Source organism: Dichotomopilus funicola (genome assembly GCF_033296635.1).
Source record: "Dichotomopilus funicola strain CBS 141.50 unplaced genomic scaffold C8A04scaffold_7, whole genome shotgun sequence".
Taxonomy (NCBI): domain Eukaryota; kingdom Fungi; phylum Ascomycota; class Sordariomycetes; order Sordariales; family Chaetomiaceae; genus Dichotomopilus; species Dichotomopilus funicola.
The window spans coordinates 386,017-403,467 of record NW_026944028.1 but is presented as its reverse complement, the minus strand read 5'-3'; the positions used below and the strand labels follow the sequence as shown (position 1 = coordinate 403,467).

General features: G+C 53.9%; 4 protein-coding genes across 4 annotated transcripts; 2 read left to right on the top strand and 2 right to left on the bottom strand.

Annotated features, from left to right (window-relative positions):
* Positions 1–848: 848 nt before the first annotated feature.
* On the top strand, positions 849–5,431 carry C8A04DRAFT_25570 (UDP-glucose:glycoprotein glucosyltransferase; the record flags this gene model as incomplete). Its single annotated transcript, XM_062779613.1, has 2 exons — positions 849–994; positions 1,045–5,431. The coding sequence occupies 2 exons, from the start codon at positions 849–851 to the stop codon at positions 5,429–5,431; spliced, it is 4,533 nt and encodes a 1,510-aa protein (XP_062640021.1).
* A 304-nt stretch (positions 5,432–5,735) lies between these two features.
* On the bottom strand, positions 5,736–8,147 carry C8A04DRAFT_9706 (P-loop containing nucleoside triphosphate hydrolase protein; the record flags this gene model as incomplete). Its single annotated transcript, XM_062785588.1, has 1 exon — positions 5,736–8,147. The coding sequence occupies one exon, from the start codon at positions 8,145–8,147 to the stop codon at positions 5,736–5,738; it is 2,412 nt and encodes an 803-aa protein (XP_062640020.1).
* A 2,560-nt stretch (positions 8,148–10,707) lies between these two features.
* C8A04DRAFT_9654 (mitochondrial carrier domain-containing protein) lies at positions 10,708–11,892 on the top strand (the record flags this gene model as incomplete). The annotated part of the gene is made up of 2 exons (XM_062785565.1): positions 10,708–11,048; positions 11,097–11,892. The coding sequence occupies 2 exons, from the start codon at positions 10,708–10,710 to the stop codon at positions 11,890–11,892; spliced, it is 1,137 nt and encodes a 378-aa protein (XP_062640019.1).
* Positions 11,893–14,199: 2,307 nt separating this feature from the next.
* Positions 14,200–16,425, bottom strand: C8A04DRAFT_9709 (uncharacterized protein; the record flags this gene model as incomplete). The annotated part of the gene is made up of 1 exon (XM_062785590.1): positions 14,200–16,425. The coding sequence occupies one exon, from the start codon at positions 16,423–16,425 to the stop codon at positions 14,200–14,202; it is 2,226 nt and encodes a 741-aa protein (XP_062640018.1).
* Between the last annotated feature and the right edge of the window lie 1,026 nt (positions 16,426–17,451).

Here is a 17,451-nt window from a genome sequence, read left to right as displayed (position 1 = left end):
CTTGGCTATAGGGGACCCGAGGCCTGAAAGGCGCCCGCATCAACTGGGGAAATCCAGCGGTGGTAGGTGATAGGCAAGGAGCAGTCGGTCGTGGCAAAGGCCGGAATTCGAATCTCGAGGCGTTGCCCGTGCGTTCAGCAGCAGCCGGGAGCGTGATGGTGGGGTGTGTACGTGGTGGTGATGGTGGTTTGAGGAGTTGGGGGCCGGCTGGCTGCTTTTGGTGCTTCCTCTCCGCCGTCAATCAAATCATCGGGAACCGTGGCATCTCCCGCCGGTTACATGGTGTGGGTTCAATGGTGGAGGAGCCTCAGGCCAAACGCACATTCAATTTTCCGGGCCCACTTCGAGCTTCTCCCCCACCAAGCCCAGGGGGTCTTGTCAGGGGATCAGCACGGGCCTTCTGACGTTTGTTCAAGCTCTGGGCGCAGAGCTCCAAACGCGAAGGTGAACATCATTGGCTGGGCTTTTGCTCCTTGCGATGTGTCCATAATGGGAGCTTAAACCACATGAAAGTCGAGCTTCACCTTCATAAACACCCCGCCTTCTACTGGAAACAGAGGCATTGGGTGTAAGACGAAGAGACAAATATTCCAAGAAAATTCAACCGTCTTTCTTTACCCATTCCAGACCCATTGTCTCACTTATACCAGCATTGGATGTGAAGAGCGGCTTGCAACGCGAGGCATTGGCCCATCACCATCGTCAAACAGCCAACGTGGCAACAACCACCTTCCAACCGAGAACTCCGTAACTTTTCACGCTTCTTAAATACCACTACATCCAGAACAAAAGGAATACTGTAACAAAAGCACCACTCATCGCGGCGCCCTTGGGCAGCTGTAGGCGCCATGCTTCGACTCTCAAAGCTCCCGTGGGGCCTCACGGCACTGTTTCTCGCGTCATGGCTCCCCGCAACCCACGTAGCAGGGTCTCCATCTGTTGATGTTTCGCTCAAGGCAGCGTTCCCTTCGGCCCCGTATCTTGTTGAGCTACTGTAAGGCACCTTTTCTCCATCGTTACGAATGTCAACTCATCAGAACACAGAGAAACAGCAGCCATCGAGAATTCCACGGCATACTTCGCGCTGCTCGACCGGATCGCGAAAGGCGACTTTGCTGAAGCCGAGACAGATAAGGCATTATACGAGAAGTTTATCGAAATTCTTCGAAATGACGGACACATGGATGGGGAGGCCCTGTCGACGTTCAAGTTAGCCCTCTCGATGCGGACGGCAGCGCCCCGTATCGAAGCGCATTACCAATATTACACGACCGCGGTTGAGCCGACGTTGCCGGGCACACAAGATGGATGTGACATATGGTTTCTTGTGGACGGGAAACAACTCTGCAGTGCCGTACTGGATGCGGTCCATGGAGAGGTCAAAGAGGACCCCCAATCTCGGACGCTACCGTTCGATCGGAAAACCGGCAGTGGTCCCCGTGATGTCATCCTCTATGCGGACATTACGGCACCAAATTTTGGCATTTTTCACCAGGTTGCGGCGGAAATGGCCCGGAATAGCGAGGGTTTGTACCGGATCAGGTACAAGCGGAGCGCGACTCACTCAAGTCAGCCTCTGTCCGTCAAAGGCTACGGAGTTGAGCTCGCCCTAAAGCGTACCGATTACATCGTTATTGATGACCGGGATACGAGCGACACTCAGGCACCGGTTGATAAGGCCCAGAAACCGATCCGGTCGACTGAGGCCGTGCTGACGGAAGAGGAGATCACAGACATCACGCCCCTGGAGAAATCAGAGCTTGCATCTCTGGGTATGAAGGCGGCGTCGTTCATCCTACACAGCGAGTCCCCGTTCGACACGCTCATCAAGCTCACTCAGGACTTTCCCAAGTACTCGACCTCGCTCGCTACGCAAAACGTTTCGGCAGAATTTCAGACAGAACATGAGGGGAACCGTAAGGTGCTGATTCCGGAGGGCGCTAACTTGCTATGGATGAACGGCCTCCAGCTGATAGAACGGCAAATCCAACCATTCGGCCTGGTGGATCTTCTCAAGCGCGAGCGCAAACTGATCAACGGTGTGCTTGATCTCGGCCTCAGCGGTCAGCAGGCTATCTCATTGCTGGGACACCCCGAGATTGCCGACGCAAAGTCTGGTGGCGATGAGCCGCGCCGGTTCGATTGGCGTGATGAGATCGAAGATGGCCGGGTGATTGTCTGGATCAACAACATCGAGAAGGACAAGCGCTATCAGGAGTTCTCGCCGAGTATTTGGTCGCTGATTCAACACTTTGGTCATGGACTGCCCCAGATCCGGAAGGATCTTTTTAACCTGGTCGTGCCCGTCGACTTCACGAAGCTAGAGGATATCGAACTGGTCACATCGCATCTCACCGGTTTTGTGAAGAGGCTTATTCCCATCCGGTTTGGTCTTGTTCCGCTCACTCCCACCGGAGAGTCCATCGAGCAAGCTAAGGTCGTGTACTACCTGATTGAAACCCATGGACTTTCCGCGGCCATCGCTTATCTCGAAAAGTCGGCGGAGGCGAAGAAGACGGCCAAACCCGATGAAGGGATATTCAACGAAGTCGTCAAAGACCGGGCACTGCGCACTGAGTCCGTTCCTCTGGCCTTCAAGGACATCTTCACCTCCGAGGAGCATGAGAAACAAATACACCTCTCCAAGCACTGGATAGAACGTCTCCGTGCTGATGGCGACGTCCCGTCCGTCTTCTTCGACGGCTTTGCGATCCCCCGCGACGAAAACTGGCTGAAAGTCATGAATCAGAAGCTGATGGGCGACCTTCAGGCTCTGCAGCATGCCGCGTACTTTGGCCAGATTAACGATGATACTTGGGTGCCAAGCAAGTTCTTGGAAAACTCGATTGCGAGACGCAACACGTTAATCTTTCCCGAAGACTCGAAGGACCTCAGGATACTCGACGTGAATAAGGTGTACACGGAGCACCGCGATGCCCTCAGCAAGATCCCAGTGGTCGAGGCCGATGAGCAGTCCACCAAGGAGGACTGGGCTGCTCTGACCGTTGTTGCTGACTTGGACCGTGTCGAAGGCCAGAAGTTGCTTTTCTTCGCTCTTCGCTTCCGCCAGGAGAATTCGGGCGTGCGCATTGATATTGTGCATAACCCCAAGGACCTCACTGCCTCGCCTTCCCAGCTTACTCAAGTCATCAAAGCGAAAGAGAATGACCTCGTCAGTGTCAACAGGCTCCTCGATTTGGAGACTATTCTTGAAGGCAAGGGGGCGGATATTGATCGTGCCTATGACCTTGCTCTGTTCCAGTTCCTCGCCAGCGCCAATCTCAACGCGGGTGACAATGCTGTCATCCTCAACGGCCGCGTGATCAGCCCCATTGTATCTGCTGAGGACTTCAAAAAGGAGGACTTTGAGCAGCTGCTCGACGCTGAACGTGCGAGCCGAATTCTCCCAGTTTACAAAGCCGCTGAGGACTTGGGTCTAGGCGACAAGATTTCAGGCCCCCTTGATGCGGCCAAGCTGACCTCCGTAACGGCACTCTCTGGCATCTCGGACCTACCGCAAGGTATCTTTGATTCAGCATCTTCTTTCCGGACGGCTGCCTTCCAGGAGCTTAACTCGACCCACACCTCGTTCGAAACCGGTGACCCTTCCACGGCGACCATCTTCTTCGTTGCGTCCATCAATCCCGCCAGCGAGGTCGGCCAGAAATGGGCCCCGGTGTTGAAAGTCCTCTCCGAGCTCGAGGGCGTCCACGTCAAAGTCTTCCTCAACCCGACTGACGGTCTGAGCGAGCTTCCCGTCAAGCGATTCTACCGCTACGTTCTCGAGTCATCTCCTAGCTTCGATGAGAGCGGCAAAGTCAAAGACCTCTCGGCCAACTTTGCCGGTGTCCCTCAAGATACCCTGCTTGTTGCGGGCATGGATGTCCCGCCTGCCTGGCTCGTCACGTCCAAGGTCTCGGTCGACGACCTGGACAATCTCCGCATCAAAGACATCAAGGCCAGGCGAGGAACCGAAAACATCGAGGCCATCTACGAGCTCGAAAACATTCTAATCGAAGGCCACTCACGCGAACTCCCAGCCGGCCAGCCGCCCCGCGGCGTGCAGCTCGTTTTGGGCACTGAAAACGACTCTCACTTTGCCGACACCATCATCATGTCCAACCTCGGCTTCTTCCAGTTCAAGGCCAATCCCGGTGTCTACAGCCTGCGGCTCAAGGAAGGTCGCAGCTCTGACATCTTTGCCATGGAAAGTGTTGGGGCATTGGGTTGGAAACCATCACCTGGTGACGACACCGCCGAGATCGCACTCATGGATTTCCAAGGCACAACGCTATACCCACGTCTGAAGCGGAACCCGGGTATGGAAACCGAAGACGTGCTCGAGGGGTCGCAAGCTGGCTCCTCGGCTGGCAATGGGGCCATGGAATTTGTCTCCAAGGGCATCCGGTTTGCCGAGGGCCTTCTCGGGCGCGCGAAGCCGGCAGCCCCAGACGCCAAAGCACTCTCCGCCCAGCAACACGCCGAGATCAACATCTTCTCAGTCGCCAGCGGCCACCTTTACGAGCGCATGCTCAACATCATGATGGTCTCCGTCATGCGGCACACCAACCACACCGTCAAGTTCTGGTTCATCGAGCAGTTCCTCTCCCCCTCCTTCAAAGACTTCATCCCCCACCTCGCCGCGCACTACGGCTTCTCCTACGAAATGGTCACCTACAAATGGCCGCACTGGCTCCGCCAACAAAAAGAAAAACAACGTGAAATCTGGGGCTACAAGATCCTCTTCCTCGACGTGCTCTTCCCCCTCTCCCTCGACAAAGTCATCTTCGTCGACGCCGACCAAATCGTCCGCACAGACATGTACGACCTCGTCAACCTAGACCTCGACGGCGCCCCCTACGGCTTCACGCCCATGTGCGATTCCCGCACCGAAATGGAAGGCTTCCGCTTCTGGAAGACGGGATACTGGGCCAACTACCTCCGCGACAAGCCCTACCACATCAGCGCGCTGTACGTTGTCGACCTGCACCGTTTCCGCGAGCTGGCTGCTGGCGACCGCCTCCGCCAACAGTACCACTCGCTCTCGGCCGACCCCAACTCGCTCGCGAACTTGGACCAGGACCTGCCGAATCACATGCAGTTCCAAATCCCCATCCACAGCCTGCCGCAGGAGTGGTTGTGGTGTGAGACGTGGTGTAGCGATGAGACGCTGCGGGAGGCGCGCACCATTGATCTGTGTAATAACCCGCAGACGAAGGAACCGAAGCTGGACCGGGCACGGCGCCAAGTGCCGGAGTGGACGGAGTATGATGAGGAGATTGCGAAGTTGGCGAGGGAGAGGGCGGCGGGGAAGCGGCCTGGGGATGTGACGGTTCTTGAGGGGGAGCAAGAGAGCAGCGAGCGGAACCCGAAGAGTAGGCGGTTTGAGGAAGAGGAGGTGAAGACCGCGGGTGGTAAGGATGAGCTATAATGAGTGTGTAGCAATTCTGCGCATCTAGGATAGTATAGTAGTAGTACTCTAGTACTCCCCGGAAATGTTCATAAGTCTACTTCGTAGATGAAAACTCCCGCTATCTACTGTATGGTGATAATCTTCTCTGCATCAGTCATGGCAGCAAGCAGTTCTCGCTCCAGCAATACCCGTCGACTCCCAACACAGCACAATCCTTGGAAATGAGTCCCCTTTCCACCCATTTCGCCTCGGTCAAGAAAAAAAGAAGAGCCAAAAAAGAGTAAGAAATTGACTTCATAACAGTAACACCCACGTCAAGCACTCAGTGAGAAATGTACTGGAACACCGCGCTAACCTCGTCACCACCACACTCCTGCTTCAGCAAATGATCCTGAATCCCATTCAACGCATCATTCACAAAGTGATTCCATGTGCTCGTGTCACCGTACAGCATAGCCTGCGCCTTGATATGCTGTTTCCCGTCCGGCCGACAGCGCTTGCACTTGAACGTGTCATGGGTATCGCTGCGGGTGTCAGCCCGATACTGGAACAACTCCCGCAAGGAATCCAGACTGAAATGGCGCTCCACGTCCTCGGCCGAGTCCACGACACACGAGCTCAGACTCTGTTTGTGGCTCTGCCGCTGGAAGATCTTTTCCTCGATGGTTCCCGTGGCGATGAAGCGGTAGACAAAACAGTCCTTCTTTTGTCCGTCACGCCACACACGGGCCAGCGCCTGCTGGTCCATCGCTGGGTTCCAGTCTGGGTCGAACAGCACCAGCCGGTTGGCGCCAACCAGATTGATACCGCAGCCACCTGCTTTGGAGGAAAGCAAAAAGACAAATTCGCTGCCGTTGGGGTCGTTGAATTTGTCCACGAGTTTCTGGCGCTTGGCGCTGTTCATGGTCCCGTCAAGTCGCAGGGAGCCGTAGCCGCGAGAACGGCAGAGACGGTCAAAGAGGTCAAGCGTCGAAGTGTAGTTGCTGATCAGCACGATCTTGTCGTTGGTCTCGGCGTGGATGCGGGCCAGCATACGGTCGAGAACCTGCATCTTGCCAGAATACCACGGTTTGATATCGCGATCCCGGCCGCGAGCATCCTTTGGTACGTAGTCTTCCGGCCAAAACTGTTGGCAGCCCGGCAGATCGGCGGCAAGGTCGAGCAAATCGGGGTGGTTGCAGAGCTTCTTGAGCATGCCAATGGCTTTGAGCGGCTGAGATCCCTTGCCTCTAAGCAAGGCTTGGATATGGGGGGTTTTAATGAAGTAGTTGTAGAGGTCCAACTGGAACGGCGCCAAGTTGCAGAATACCACGTGCTCGTACTTGACCGGGAGGTACTTGGACAGGATATTGTTGGCGCGCCGGATGATAAACTTGTTGACAACGGCGATCAACTCAGCGAGGCATTCGTCACCACGTTTGCGGTCGGCGTCAGAAGCATTGGCATCTCGTCCACGGATGATAGGTAGTTCGAAACGCTTTCGAAACTCTAACCGGTTTCCAAGGAGAGCTGGGTTGGCGAAGTTGATGAGAGCAAAGTACTCGGTCAGATCGTTTTGAACCGGTGTGCCAGACAAGATAACACGCCGGGTAACGTTCAGGTTGTTCAAGGCGCCGAATGTTTGGCTGTCCTCATTCTTGAGCCGGTGTCCCTCGTCACAGAGCATCAAACCAATCTGCGTGTTCTTGAGCTCTTCCACATAGGAACGAAGGGTCTCATACGAGACAATGAGGACCGGGCGCGTGATAGAGCGGCCAGTAGCAATGGCCCATTGTCGAATCTGGCGGGTTATTTCCTCCTTCGGCGTCTTTCTGGGGTCAATAGCGAAAGGCGTGGTGGCATCAGCTCCCAGCCATTTGGTCAACTCGTTCGCCCAGTTGCCCACCAAAGTAGCCGGACAAGCCACAATGGCTTTCTGAATCGTGGGTTTGCCCGCATCAGGAGACTGTTTGAGCAGCGTCCAGAGCAGCGTGATGCATTGAAGGGTCTTGCCGAGACCCATTTCATCGGCCATAATACACCCATTCGCCTTTTCGTCGACCATCCCTGTCACGCATCGGTACATGAATTTGACACCCTCGATCTGGTGAGGCCGGAGCACCTTGGCTAGCCTCGGGTCAATCACAACAGGTACACGTGGGTGTTCACCCTGGACCTTCTTCTTGATGCCAAGAATCTCGGCCAAGCTCTTGTGCATCAAGGGCGCGTCCACCTTCGTTTCCGCCTCTGCTTCCTTCTTATCCTCCGTCGGTGGCTTCTCCTTAGGCTTGTCATCAATCGTCGGATCGTGAAGAACAATAGCAAACTCTCCAGAAGGGTCATGCAACGGCTTCGCAATAAACACAGCGCCCTGTCTCAGCCCCAGCGTGGGAGGTGGCCGATTAGGGTTATACGCTGCACTGTCCTTGTTGACGAGCGGGATGGAGAAGGCCTTCCGAAAGACCAAATGCTTGTCTTTGGCCTTGAAGACAGGGAACCGGTTGACATCGCGGTTTGCCAAAGCGAGACGGTCAGCATTGGTGTATGGCTTATCAGCATCCGCGTCGCCGTCGGCGCCCCCGTAGTCGACCTTCCTCCGCTTCCGGGCCGGTCGGTCTGTGGCAACAGTTCGTGTCGCGGACCCGGGACATTTAAACGGTTTATGCAAACGATCGACGGATTGTGGTGTAGGAAAGCGACTGCGCGGCGCGGAAGTCGGTTTCCCGCCGAGGGGCGTACCGGGCAATGCAACCATCCTATGTTCTTCCATCAGTCATGTATGCACATTCCAAGAATTTTGAAAACGGACGAACATGTTAATGCAACGGCCAGAGACAGCAAATCCACGTCCCAGTGAAAAATTCACAATCGTGTGGTCCAATTATTTTAGTGCCTGGTCAGTGGCGTGGGAAACTCGGAAACTTTTGAGGTGTAACGGGGCAAATCAATTGGAGTGGGTTGTGTTGATTTCAAAGACGCGTCGGGCTTGCAGGCAGCTAACGCGGCTCCCCCACGGAGTCATGTGACCATAACTTTGAGCAGAACAGCGAACCAGCCACACCTCCAGCCCCATATTTCTGTAAGTCAAGCCTCATTGCCCGTTTCGGATGTCAACCAACACGCTGCAGGTGGATGTAAAAAGCATCATTCTCGGTAAACCTTGCATATGTTTTCTAGTATCATCTACCGTCGAATTAGCTGGCCTCATCTTGTAACGGAGATTAAGCATCTACCTCTTCTAGAAGAACCGATTTCCGGTAGAAAACTACAGAAGCGATTAACAAGAGTCCGAGTCTCCGAGAGACCGAGACCTGAGAATCTAGGAGTCTAGGACATTCCAAGTTTCCAAACCAGCATTCTACTCCATCTGTGTTTTGCATGTGCATTGCATACTACAGTGCGTACATACAGGAGAATATCCTAGAATCAGCCACGGTGCATTCTTTTTTCGTGTTGGCCGTAAACTCAGTTGAGTCGGAGTTGACAACACTTTCCCAAAATCCCAGTTAGAAGGAACCACATGGCTAATTTATTTCTACATTTTCACCTTTGATTGGGCACATTTCCCCACTGTGTAATGAGATCTGTTTTTTTTTTGTTCCTGTAAATCTAAATATCAGGTTGAGCCGCTCTATCGATCTTCAACCCTCCAGTGGACGTTACAATTCCATTGTGATCTGAATTATCTGATCATTGTACTCTGACTCTATTCAACATGCGCATTGTATGTGCGTGTTGTATGTGCCCATTGTGTCAATGTCTTTGTGGTGTTGATTTATGGGCACTGTCCCTTTTATTTCTCTCCGAGATTCTGGTTTGTTCTTTCATCCTACCTGTTCGCCCAATTCTGGCAAATCACGGCCCAAAGAAAGGGCACCGAGGTTGACCGAACAATAGTTCTACCCAGCAATTTCCATTCTCGCATCTCGCTCGGATATTTCCAGGTTGTTCCAGATCAACAATCGAACATTCAGCCCGTGCTTGGGGCATCCCCCGAAAAGTATAAATACTCCCCTTCCCCCCCTCTTTCCTCCCACCTTCTTCCACACTCTCTTCCTCTTTTCACCCCACACACAAATGGCGCGCGCCCACCGACCAACCAACCGACCACAACACACGGACCAAGGGCAGGTATGTGAAGAGGGCCTAGCCAGCCCCCACCTACCTGCACACCGTACCACCCACTTAGCAGAGTTCTGCTCATACCCTTACACACCCGGGTCCCCGGACTTTGACAATCCCGCAGACCCCCGCAATCCTGTCGCGGGTCGCACGCGGGCATTGTCAAAAGGCATAAGCTCACTCTAAATGCAGCCATCTGATTGCCCGGGCCCCTCGACCGGCCGACCTTCTCGGCCCGGGCTCAGAGACGGGGCAGGCGGTCTTGGTTTGTCCCCATCGCACTTCGGGGATAACCGACCGTTGTTTTAAACATGCAGGGTACTGGTGATCAGGAGCTCGGGAGCCCTGTGAAACCATCCCAAAGTGGGTGCCGGTTGTAGCCTTCCCGGGGATTTTGCTAACGCCTGGAGCTCGTAATCTCCCTTGATCTAAGGTTAGTTCCTTCCCTTGTCTTGTATTTTTGAGCTGATGATTAGTTCGCACACTCACACACTTGATGAAGACTTCTTTTTTTCATTGCATGCTCAGGTATTCTTGGGCTGTGAAGAAGAAAATAAGGCTATCATTCCAACTCGTTCCAGTGAGGGGTAGTCAGTCCTCGAAGAAGCAGGAAGGAACTCGAAGGGTTGGATGTGGTCCAACCACCCCTGCATTCACGTGTCTTAGATGACCTGCAGGCGCAACAGCAGGAACTCTTGGCAAGGCTCAAAGCCGAGGTGCCCCACCATCTCAAATGGGAGCCGTTGCAGGCTGGCAGCCAGAATTCCCTCTTCCCAGCAATCTCACTCCCTCGACTGAGCCAAGACCTAACTAAAATACGGAGCCGGCGGGGCTTCAGAGCAGCCCCTCGCTGTTATGGAGCCCGGCTGAAAGGAAAGCCGAAATGGCAAACCCCAGAGCCCGTTATCGCGGGCGAGTTTTCATGTTTGTGTACTGTAATCCTCCCACACCCCATACTGCTGTCCTGTACCGTACAGCACATCAATCACCGAATAAAGCATCAACCCCGGGTGTGGGAAACAAAGGTACATTCAAGATCTTCAAGATCCCGAAACATCGGCCCGCTCCCGCCGTGAGACCCCGCCGCCGGGTCTAGCCTCTTAATTACATTGTCACAAACTCTGACTGTGTCAATACCGCTCGTATCTCTCCTCCCTAGGTACCTCGGCGAATCATCACACCCACCCGCCGAGATGTCCGCCGACTTCTGGGCGGGCTACATCTCAGGCGCCGCCGGTATCGTGTTGGGAAACCCACTCGATGTGCTCAAAGTCCGATTGCAAGCCGGACTCTCGTCATCTTCATCTCATACCCAGATTAGCCCGTCGGTAACCAGCCCACCCACATCACTCACACCCTCTGGCTCCCCGATTTCTCAACGACTCAACCCTCAATCCTTGCCGTCTGCTGCATCCTCATACTTCCGCCCATTCCTCGTCGGGACCGCGGCCCCTGTGTTAGGCTACGGCGCTCTGAACGCACTGCTCTTCGTCTCCTACAACCGCACCGAAGCCTTTCTCAACGACTTATTATGGTTTGATCCCGTTCTCGGCGCTGGGTTAGGAAGACAAGCAGCAGACAGCACCGGAGGTGGAAGCGGAGGACGTGGCACCAATCTCCTAACAACATGGCTCGCCGGCGCCGTAGGCGGGCTCGCAACCTGGGTAGTATCAGCTCCAACCGAGCTCGTCAAATGTCGAGCGCAACTCCGCGGCCAGCAAATCCCTTCCCCATATCCCGGGCCATTCGCATCCCCCCAACCGGCTTCACCACCCCCCTCATCCTCCTGGCACATAACCAAGGACATCCTCAAAACCCACGGTGTCCGCGGCCTCTACAAAGGCGGCACCGTCACGGCCCTACGAGACAGTATCGGATACGGCTTCTACTTCTGGGGATACGAGCTCTGCACACGCTGGTTCCCTTCCCCCTCCCCCACCTATAACTCCAATACCGGAGCCAGCAACCTCCTCACCAGCGACGCCGCTCGCGTGCTCCTCTGCGGTGGGCTGGCAGGCATCATCACTTGGGCCAGTATCTTCCCTCTCGACGTGATCAAAACCCGCGTTCAAACCCAGATTCAAACACAAATACAACAAGGTACCAACAGCGAAAGAACATCCCTTCTCGCAGGCGGCACAAGGCCACCGGAATCAAAATCACCGGGAGCTTGGGAAGTAGCCCGTGAAACATACCGTCAAGGCGGGCTGCGTCCTTTTTTCCGCGGGTTGGGGGTGTGTAGTGTGCGAGCGTTTATTGTGAATGCGGTGCAGTGGGCGGTGTATGAGTGGATTATGGCTGAGTTGGGGGAGGGGAGGGCGAAGAGGCAGGCGGTGAGGGGGGATGTGGGTGGTGAGGTTGGGGTGTTTGTTGGGTAGGAATGGTCGAGGTGGTGATGTTGTGGGTTTAGAGTCTTAGTTCATTTGTTCATGGGGTGGTTAGATATGCATAGGTAGATGAGCGAGGCAACATTATACTAGAAACCTTTTTGCAACAACATGGTTTGCGCACAACAAGCCTTGGATGTGATCCTGCACATAATACAGATACAAGTTAGTCACCACATTATCACCAAGTCAGTGCATCACGAAGACAGTAGTAACGTAGAGTCCACACCAAATTCCACTTCTCATTCAGCCAGATATCTCATGGAGTATGCCACCTCCACATCTTGGGTATTACAAGTCCACCTCTTGATCTATTTCCATGACCATTTCTTCTCCTATTTCCTAGATCCAGATCTGCCCATCCAGATTCCCCTCACTATCCCATTAGTTTGACATCATCGACGGGATGTCCCAAACCCGGCCCATATTTCAAATCCCTCAATGCGGGCCAAACTTGTTCCAAAGCTTGGTCGCATCCGAAAGATAAGAGAACAAAATGGACCTAGACCCAGGTTCCGTCTCCAACGTGGTTTAGTACAGGGGGATAAGAAAAGAGAGGGAGAGGGAAATGATTTCCAATCCGCGGAAGCAGGAATCAGCTCTGGGACAGAAACAAGACTTGTCCTGCCCTACTCCCTCTCCATGTCTGGTTGCAACAAGTTGCCCATGGATATGAATGATCTGAGAGAACAATCGATGATTCCTTCTCTTTTGGTGGAACAGCCCATCACGAAGAAACCCGAAAACCAGCCACCACATTCAACGTATAGCGAGGAACAAGAGGGAAAAATAAAACCAGAACGCCATTGCCTTTGTCTCACACCATGCAATGCATGCCACGCCTAGAAGAAAAAGAATGAAAAGGAATAATAACCCAGGTATACTCGCTCCCGCCGCTTGTATCCACTCCGTCCGTTCCTTTTGGCGTGCATCCCTTCGCCAAACCGCCATTTTCTTCCAGAAATAGAGGAGTATGGAATGGTGTTGGTTACTCGACTGGACCAAAAGAAAAAGAAGAGAAGACAAACAGGCCGAACGGAAAGCCCGTCAAAAACTGCTGTAAACAGCGGTTTCGGAAATATGGCTTCACGCATCCTGCGCTCTGATAACCGAGAAGAAAAACTAAAAATAAAAATAAAGTAAAGCAGAAAAAAGCAGAAGCCCAAATATGCAGGGGGTATCGTATCGCCCATCCCGAAGTTTGCGCCGAAGATCGTGCACCCCAAACCTGCCGAATGCAAAGTCGTACCCATTTGTTGCTGTTTATACCCTTGTGATCCATCCATCTCAGCGAGTCCACCGCCCAAACCACCATGATTTATTCCATCTCTTTTTTTTCTTGCTCCGTGTCTGATTGTCCTTGTTCCCATCCTGAGATTTCTGACGCTGTGTAAGAAAGATGAAGATCGAGGGGCCGAAAATGGAATCGTGAAGGGCGAAATACGCTGAGAGGGCGCACCCCGGGCGATCGACGGTGGTCGTATCCTTTGGAACGTGATTGGAATTGGTTGAAACCTGTTTGGAACCTGTGGAAACTGTTGGAACATACAGCTGCCACCCCGTGCCCAATTCCGAAAATGCGGCGCCCTTGAGCCGAGGTTGTTCCAAAAAGAAGTCAGTCGTGATCATCATGTCATCGTCGTAGTCGTCATCAAATCGTCATTTCGTTATTTTTTTGGTACTTTTTGTTTTTGTCTGCAAGTCGTGGTTGCCCATGTCGCGAAGGAAAATTGACAATTGCATATTGCTGGAATCGGTCTCTCATCTTGCGTCGCCCGTTGGGGGAACAAGGGACGATTGTAGTCGGAGAAAGCAAGAGCAGCAAGGAATACCGAGCGGCTCAATACTCTGGAAAAAGATCCGAGATTGTCGGCCGAGAGCGAAGTTTGGGGGTTGACCTGGGTGTGCTTGAAGAAGTGGCAAAGGCCGGCCAGGCTGGCCAAACCCCGGAGCAAAGCAAACTTTGGCGGTCGCGTGCTTGATGCCGTTGTGTTGGCACTGGAAACGTTATTGATGCAGTTGTCGAAAATAATATGTGGAAAAGCGCATGAACTCGGAAAAGTAAGTGTTGAAAAGTCGATCGAAGGGCCCAATTTAAGGGACCGAATGCATGCCAATGGTGGGCGAGAAAATGGTCGCCCAGACAGCCACATTCGGGCCCAAAGAGTTGGGGCCATCCAAGTGAAAAATTGTGGTGATACATGCCGTCGAGGGTTATCCCATCAAGGGAGCTGCGGGATATCGAGAACCGGGTCTCAAAGCCGGATCGTCCGTTGGAATGTTGCTGAGGAGGGAAGCCTAAGCCTCCAATGACTCGATGGTCATGTCAAAAAGTTCCTCGCAATACTCATCCAGCTCGATGATCTTGAACTTGTGGCCCCAGGCCTCCGAAAACTCAGGCTCCCGCCAAGCCGACGAGATATTCCGACTCCAGCCATAAAGCTCAATGTTCCAGCCATGGTCCAAAACACGCTCGATGTTCTTCTTGAAGCCGTCCGAGTACTGCGCAGAGGCAGCATCGCCAGTGGCGAGAACCATTGTGGCGGGTTTCTGGGTGTCCATGGCGCTCTGAAGGATCTTGAGGTGGAGCAATTCGTCCACACCCTGTTCTCCGTGCTTGACCGGGCCGCCCTTTGCTGGCTTCGCGAAACAGTCCTCGCCCGAGGTGTCAGCCCCAGACGTAGGCGCATCCATTTCCCGAACCCCAGACTTCGTCTTGCGCTTGCGAATAGGCGAAGACGGCTTCGGGACGCGCTCCAAAATATTCATTTCATACCCCAACTCCTCGGCCCGAACCATATACTCGGGCCAAGGCTTGTTGTAGGAGTTGGCCACAGAACCAGCAACGACCTTCTTCGCGACATTTCGGTCGCGAGTGAGAATCGTGTGGAAGTTCTTGAACGAAAATGCAGGAGCCATGACACGTTTGTTGATGGACATGCCGCGGGCCTCCTTCATCGTGTCGTAAAAGCCAATGATGATGTTCGACATATCGACGAACACATGGACAGGGTTGCGCGCGACAGAACCGGTACCTCGGTCAGAGAGCAGCTTGGCGTCATCGAGCTTCAATTCACCAAGCTTGTGACGAATGTAGCGCTCCTTCCCACGCTTCGTAGTCCAGTACTTGGGGGCAAGCTGATCGTTGCTAAGCCGAGTCGGAACTTCGTAGCATGTGAAACCCATCCAAGGCTGCTCGGATGCGACCGCATATTTGGCGGCGGCCTTCGAGTTTGGCGAGAACGGACTCGAGGTCTCCCGGTCGCTCTGCTCTGTGGCAGGTTCATGAACAACCTGGGGAGTAATAAATGGGTCCGTGACCGCAGCAGGGTTAGATGTAAGAACAAAGTTATTCATCAAGATGCTGTTGATGTTGGTGGGTACATTGAAGAAGGCTTGTTTCAAACCGGCACCAAGAAGGCCTTCGGAAGTCTGAGCGAAGGGGCTGTGTGTGACCCGCGACGCAGGGGTGGGAGTCGCTGAATTGGAGGAGTCGTAGAGACCCAGCTCCTCGCTGAGGCTCATGGGTAGCAACGCTACACCTCCATCGGCCTCACCCAGAAAATCGACCTCGGAGTCTAAATCCGGAGAAGACGGGCTGTCATTGGCCGAATAGGTCGGACTATTCCAATGAGTAGTGGACTCGGTGGACGTCTCACTTCCGTAATCGGGAACAGTCCTCGAAGGCGAGAAAATTGACGAGGCCAACTTTTGCTGAGGTGTGTTGAGATTGGCTCCAAATTGAAGCTGCGGGGGCCCAGGGGCGGCGTAGCCGTTGCGGTGAATCTTGGTGCCATGGATTTGATTCGAATGGGTAGTCTCAATCGGACTAGGCGAAAAACTGGTACGAACTGCTACACCTTGCTTTCGCTTCTTCTTGGTGGCGCTGCGGCGGCCCGGGGTTGCATCGCTGCTATCGCTTGTTTCTGTACCGTCAAGCAGTGTGGTGACGGAAATATGCTGAGGCTCGGGGCTGGCTGGGTCGGGCGACGTGTGGTTCTGATTGTCCGGTGTCCTCAGACGCTCATCCCGGGCACTCCTCCAGCGGGCCCAAACTTTGGCACCCGCGGCATCAAGAATCCGCTCGGAAACTTTATCAGCAAGCTCCTCAGCAGGAGGGCCATCCATCCCCTGCATAAGCGCATGGGCTAAGGCCATAGCATGGGCGCCACCTGCCTCGTCCTGGGCATCTTCAATCTCGTTCAGGAGCTCGAGGTGGCGAGCTTCGGACCTCTGGTAATTTTTTGACTTTATCATCTCGATGATCGCCGGGTCCAGGCGGGAAACTTCATCCTCAAGTGTCTCGAGCTTCACGGTGTTGTCAGGGCCTTGCTCCAATCGGAAATCCTGGGCGGGGCCTGTGAAGAGCTGAGCACGATCTTCTGGTGAGAGTTGGGTCAGGTAGTAAGAGTGAATCGGCGGGTCGACGGAACAGGCTTTCGTCCATTTCGCGAGCAGGTCGAAATCCGCGCCGAGGCGACGGCCATCGCTCTCGGCGCGGCCGAAGTAAGAAGTCGGATTCATGAGTTTTCTTGCATCGATCAAATGATCGAGTCGTGACTGATCGGGATTGAGGAAGGTCGAGTCTTGATGCGAGTAACGAAATAGCCGGTACACCGCAAAGCCTCGGAAAGCTCGAGATCGTGTCGGAAATCGGCGAACGGAATCGGACAACGAAAGTCGAGGTTCGGAAAGGGGAAAGTTTGGAGGATGTGTGGTACACAAAGGTTTGTTGGTTGAGTTGTGAAGATGGAGGGGAATCGGATCGGCCCAGCCGGTTGGGATTGATTGATTGTTATTGTGGTTGGGCGATTTGGGCGATTGGGCGGAAGCGGAACGGATGGAACTTAGATGCTCGAAATGGGGGTTCGGTGGTTATGCTCCCACAAAGGCATCATTTAGGTTTTCCGTTATTGTTTTATTTTAGGTTTGGTTCGCAGCGGAAGACCAGGCGAGAATCTGTGATGCGCCCTGCGTGGCGGGCAGGAACCCAAATGGAAGAGCTTGGGGGGGGTTTCAGAAGCAATGGAAAGGAACGGGAAACCAAGGGAAGTTGATGACTTGGCCGAAGTGGGGCAATTCCGGTATGACTGGCTGCCCAATCCTGGGGGAAACCACAGAGCCGCAGAAACCCCTGTGCCTCTCCGTCTTTTCAAGTCAATTCCGAGCGGGGCTTGGCTCGCAGAGCTGTTGCCTCAACCAGCTCGCCACGTCTGCGACGCGCCTCTTTCACAATGCATGCTGCCCGCCATTCAACGAATCTGAATAGCCAGACGCAACGCATGACAATGCCACCGGCCAACGCATTCCGTCCACAAAGTCTGAGCCTATCTCCCACCAAACAAAAGCATGAAATCCTGTCTCAACTTCTTGCATCCGCCGGTTTAGGAAAACTCGGGAACTTTGGGGACGAACTGCTTCCATCCGTCGCTTCGGTAACCGCCAGATTTGGAACCAGCTTCCTCCAGTCCCGTGACTCCCCGCTGAATGCACGGCATCCATGGATGCCACGCATGTTATTTCACAGATTGGCTTCGAGAGCGAACCCAA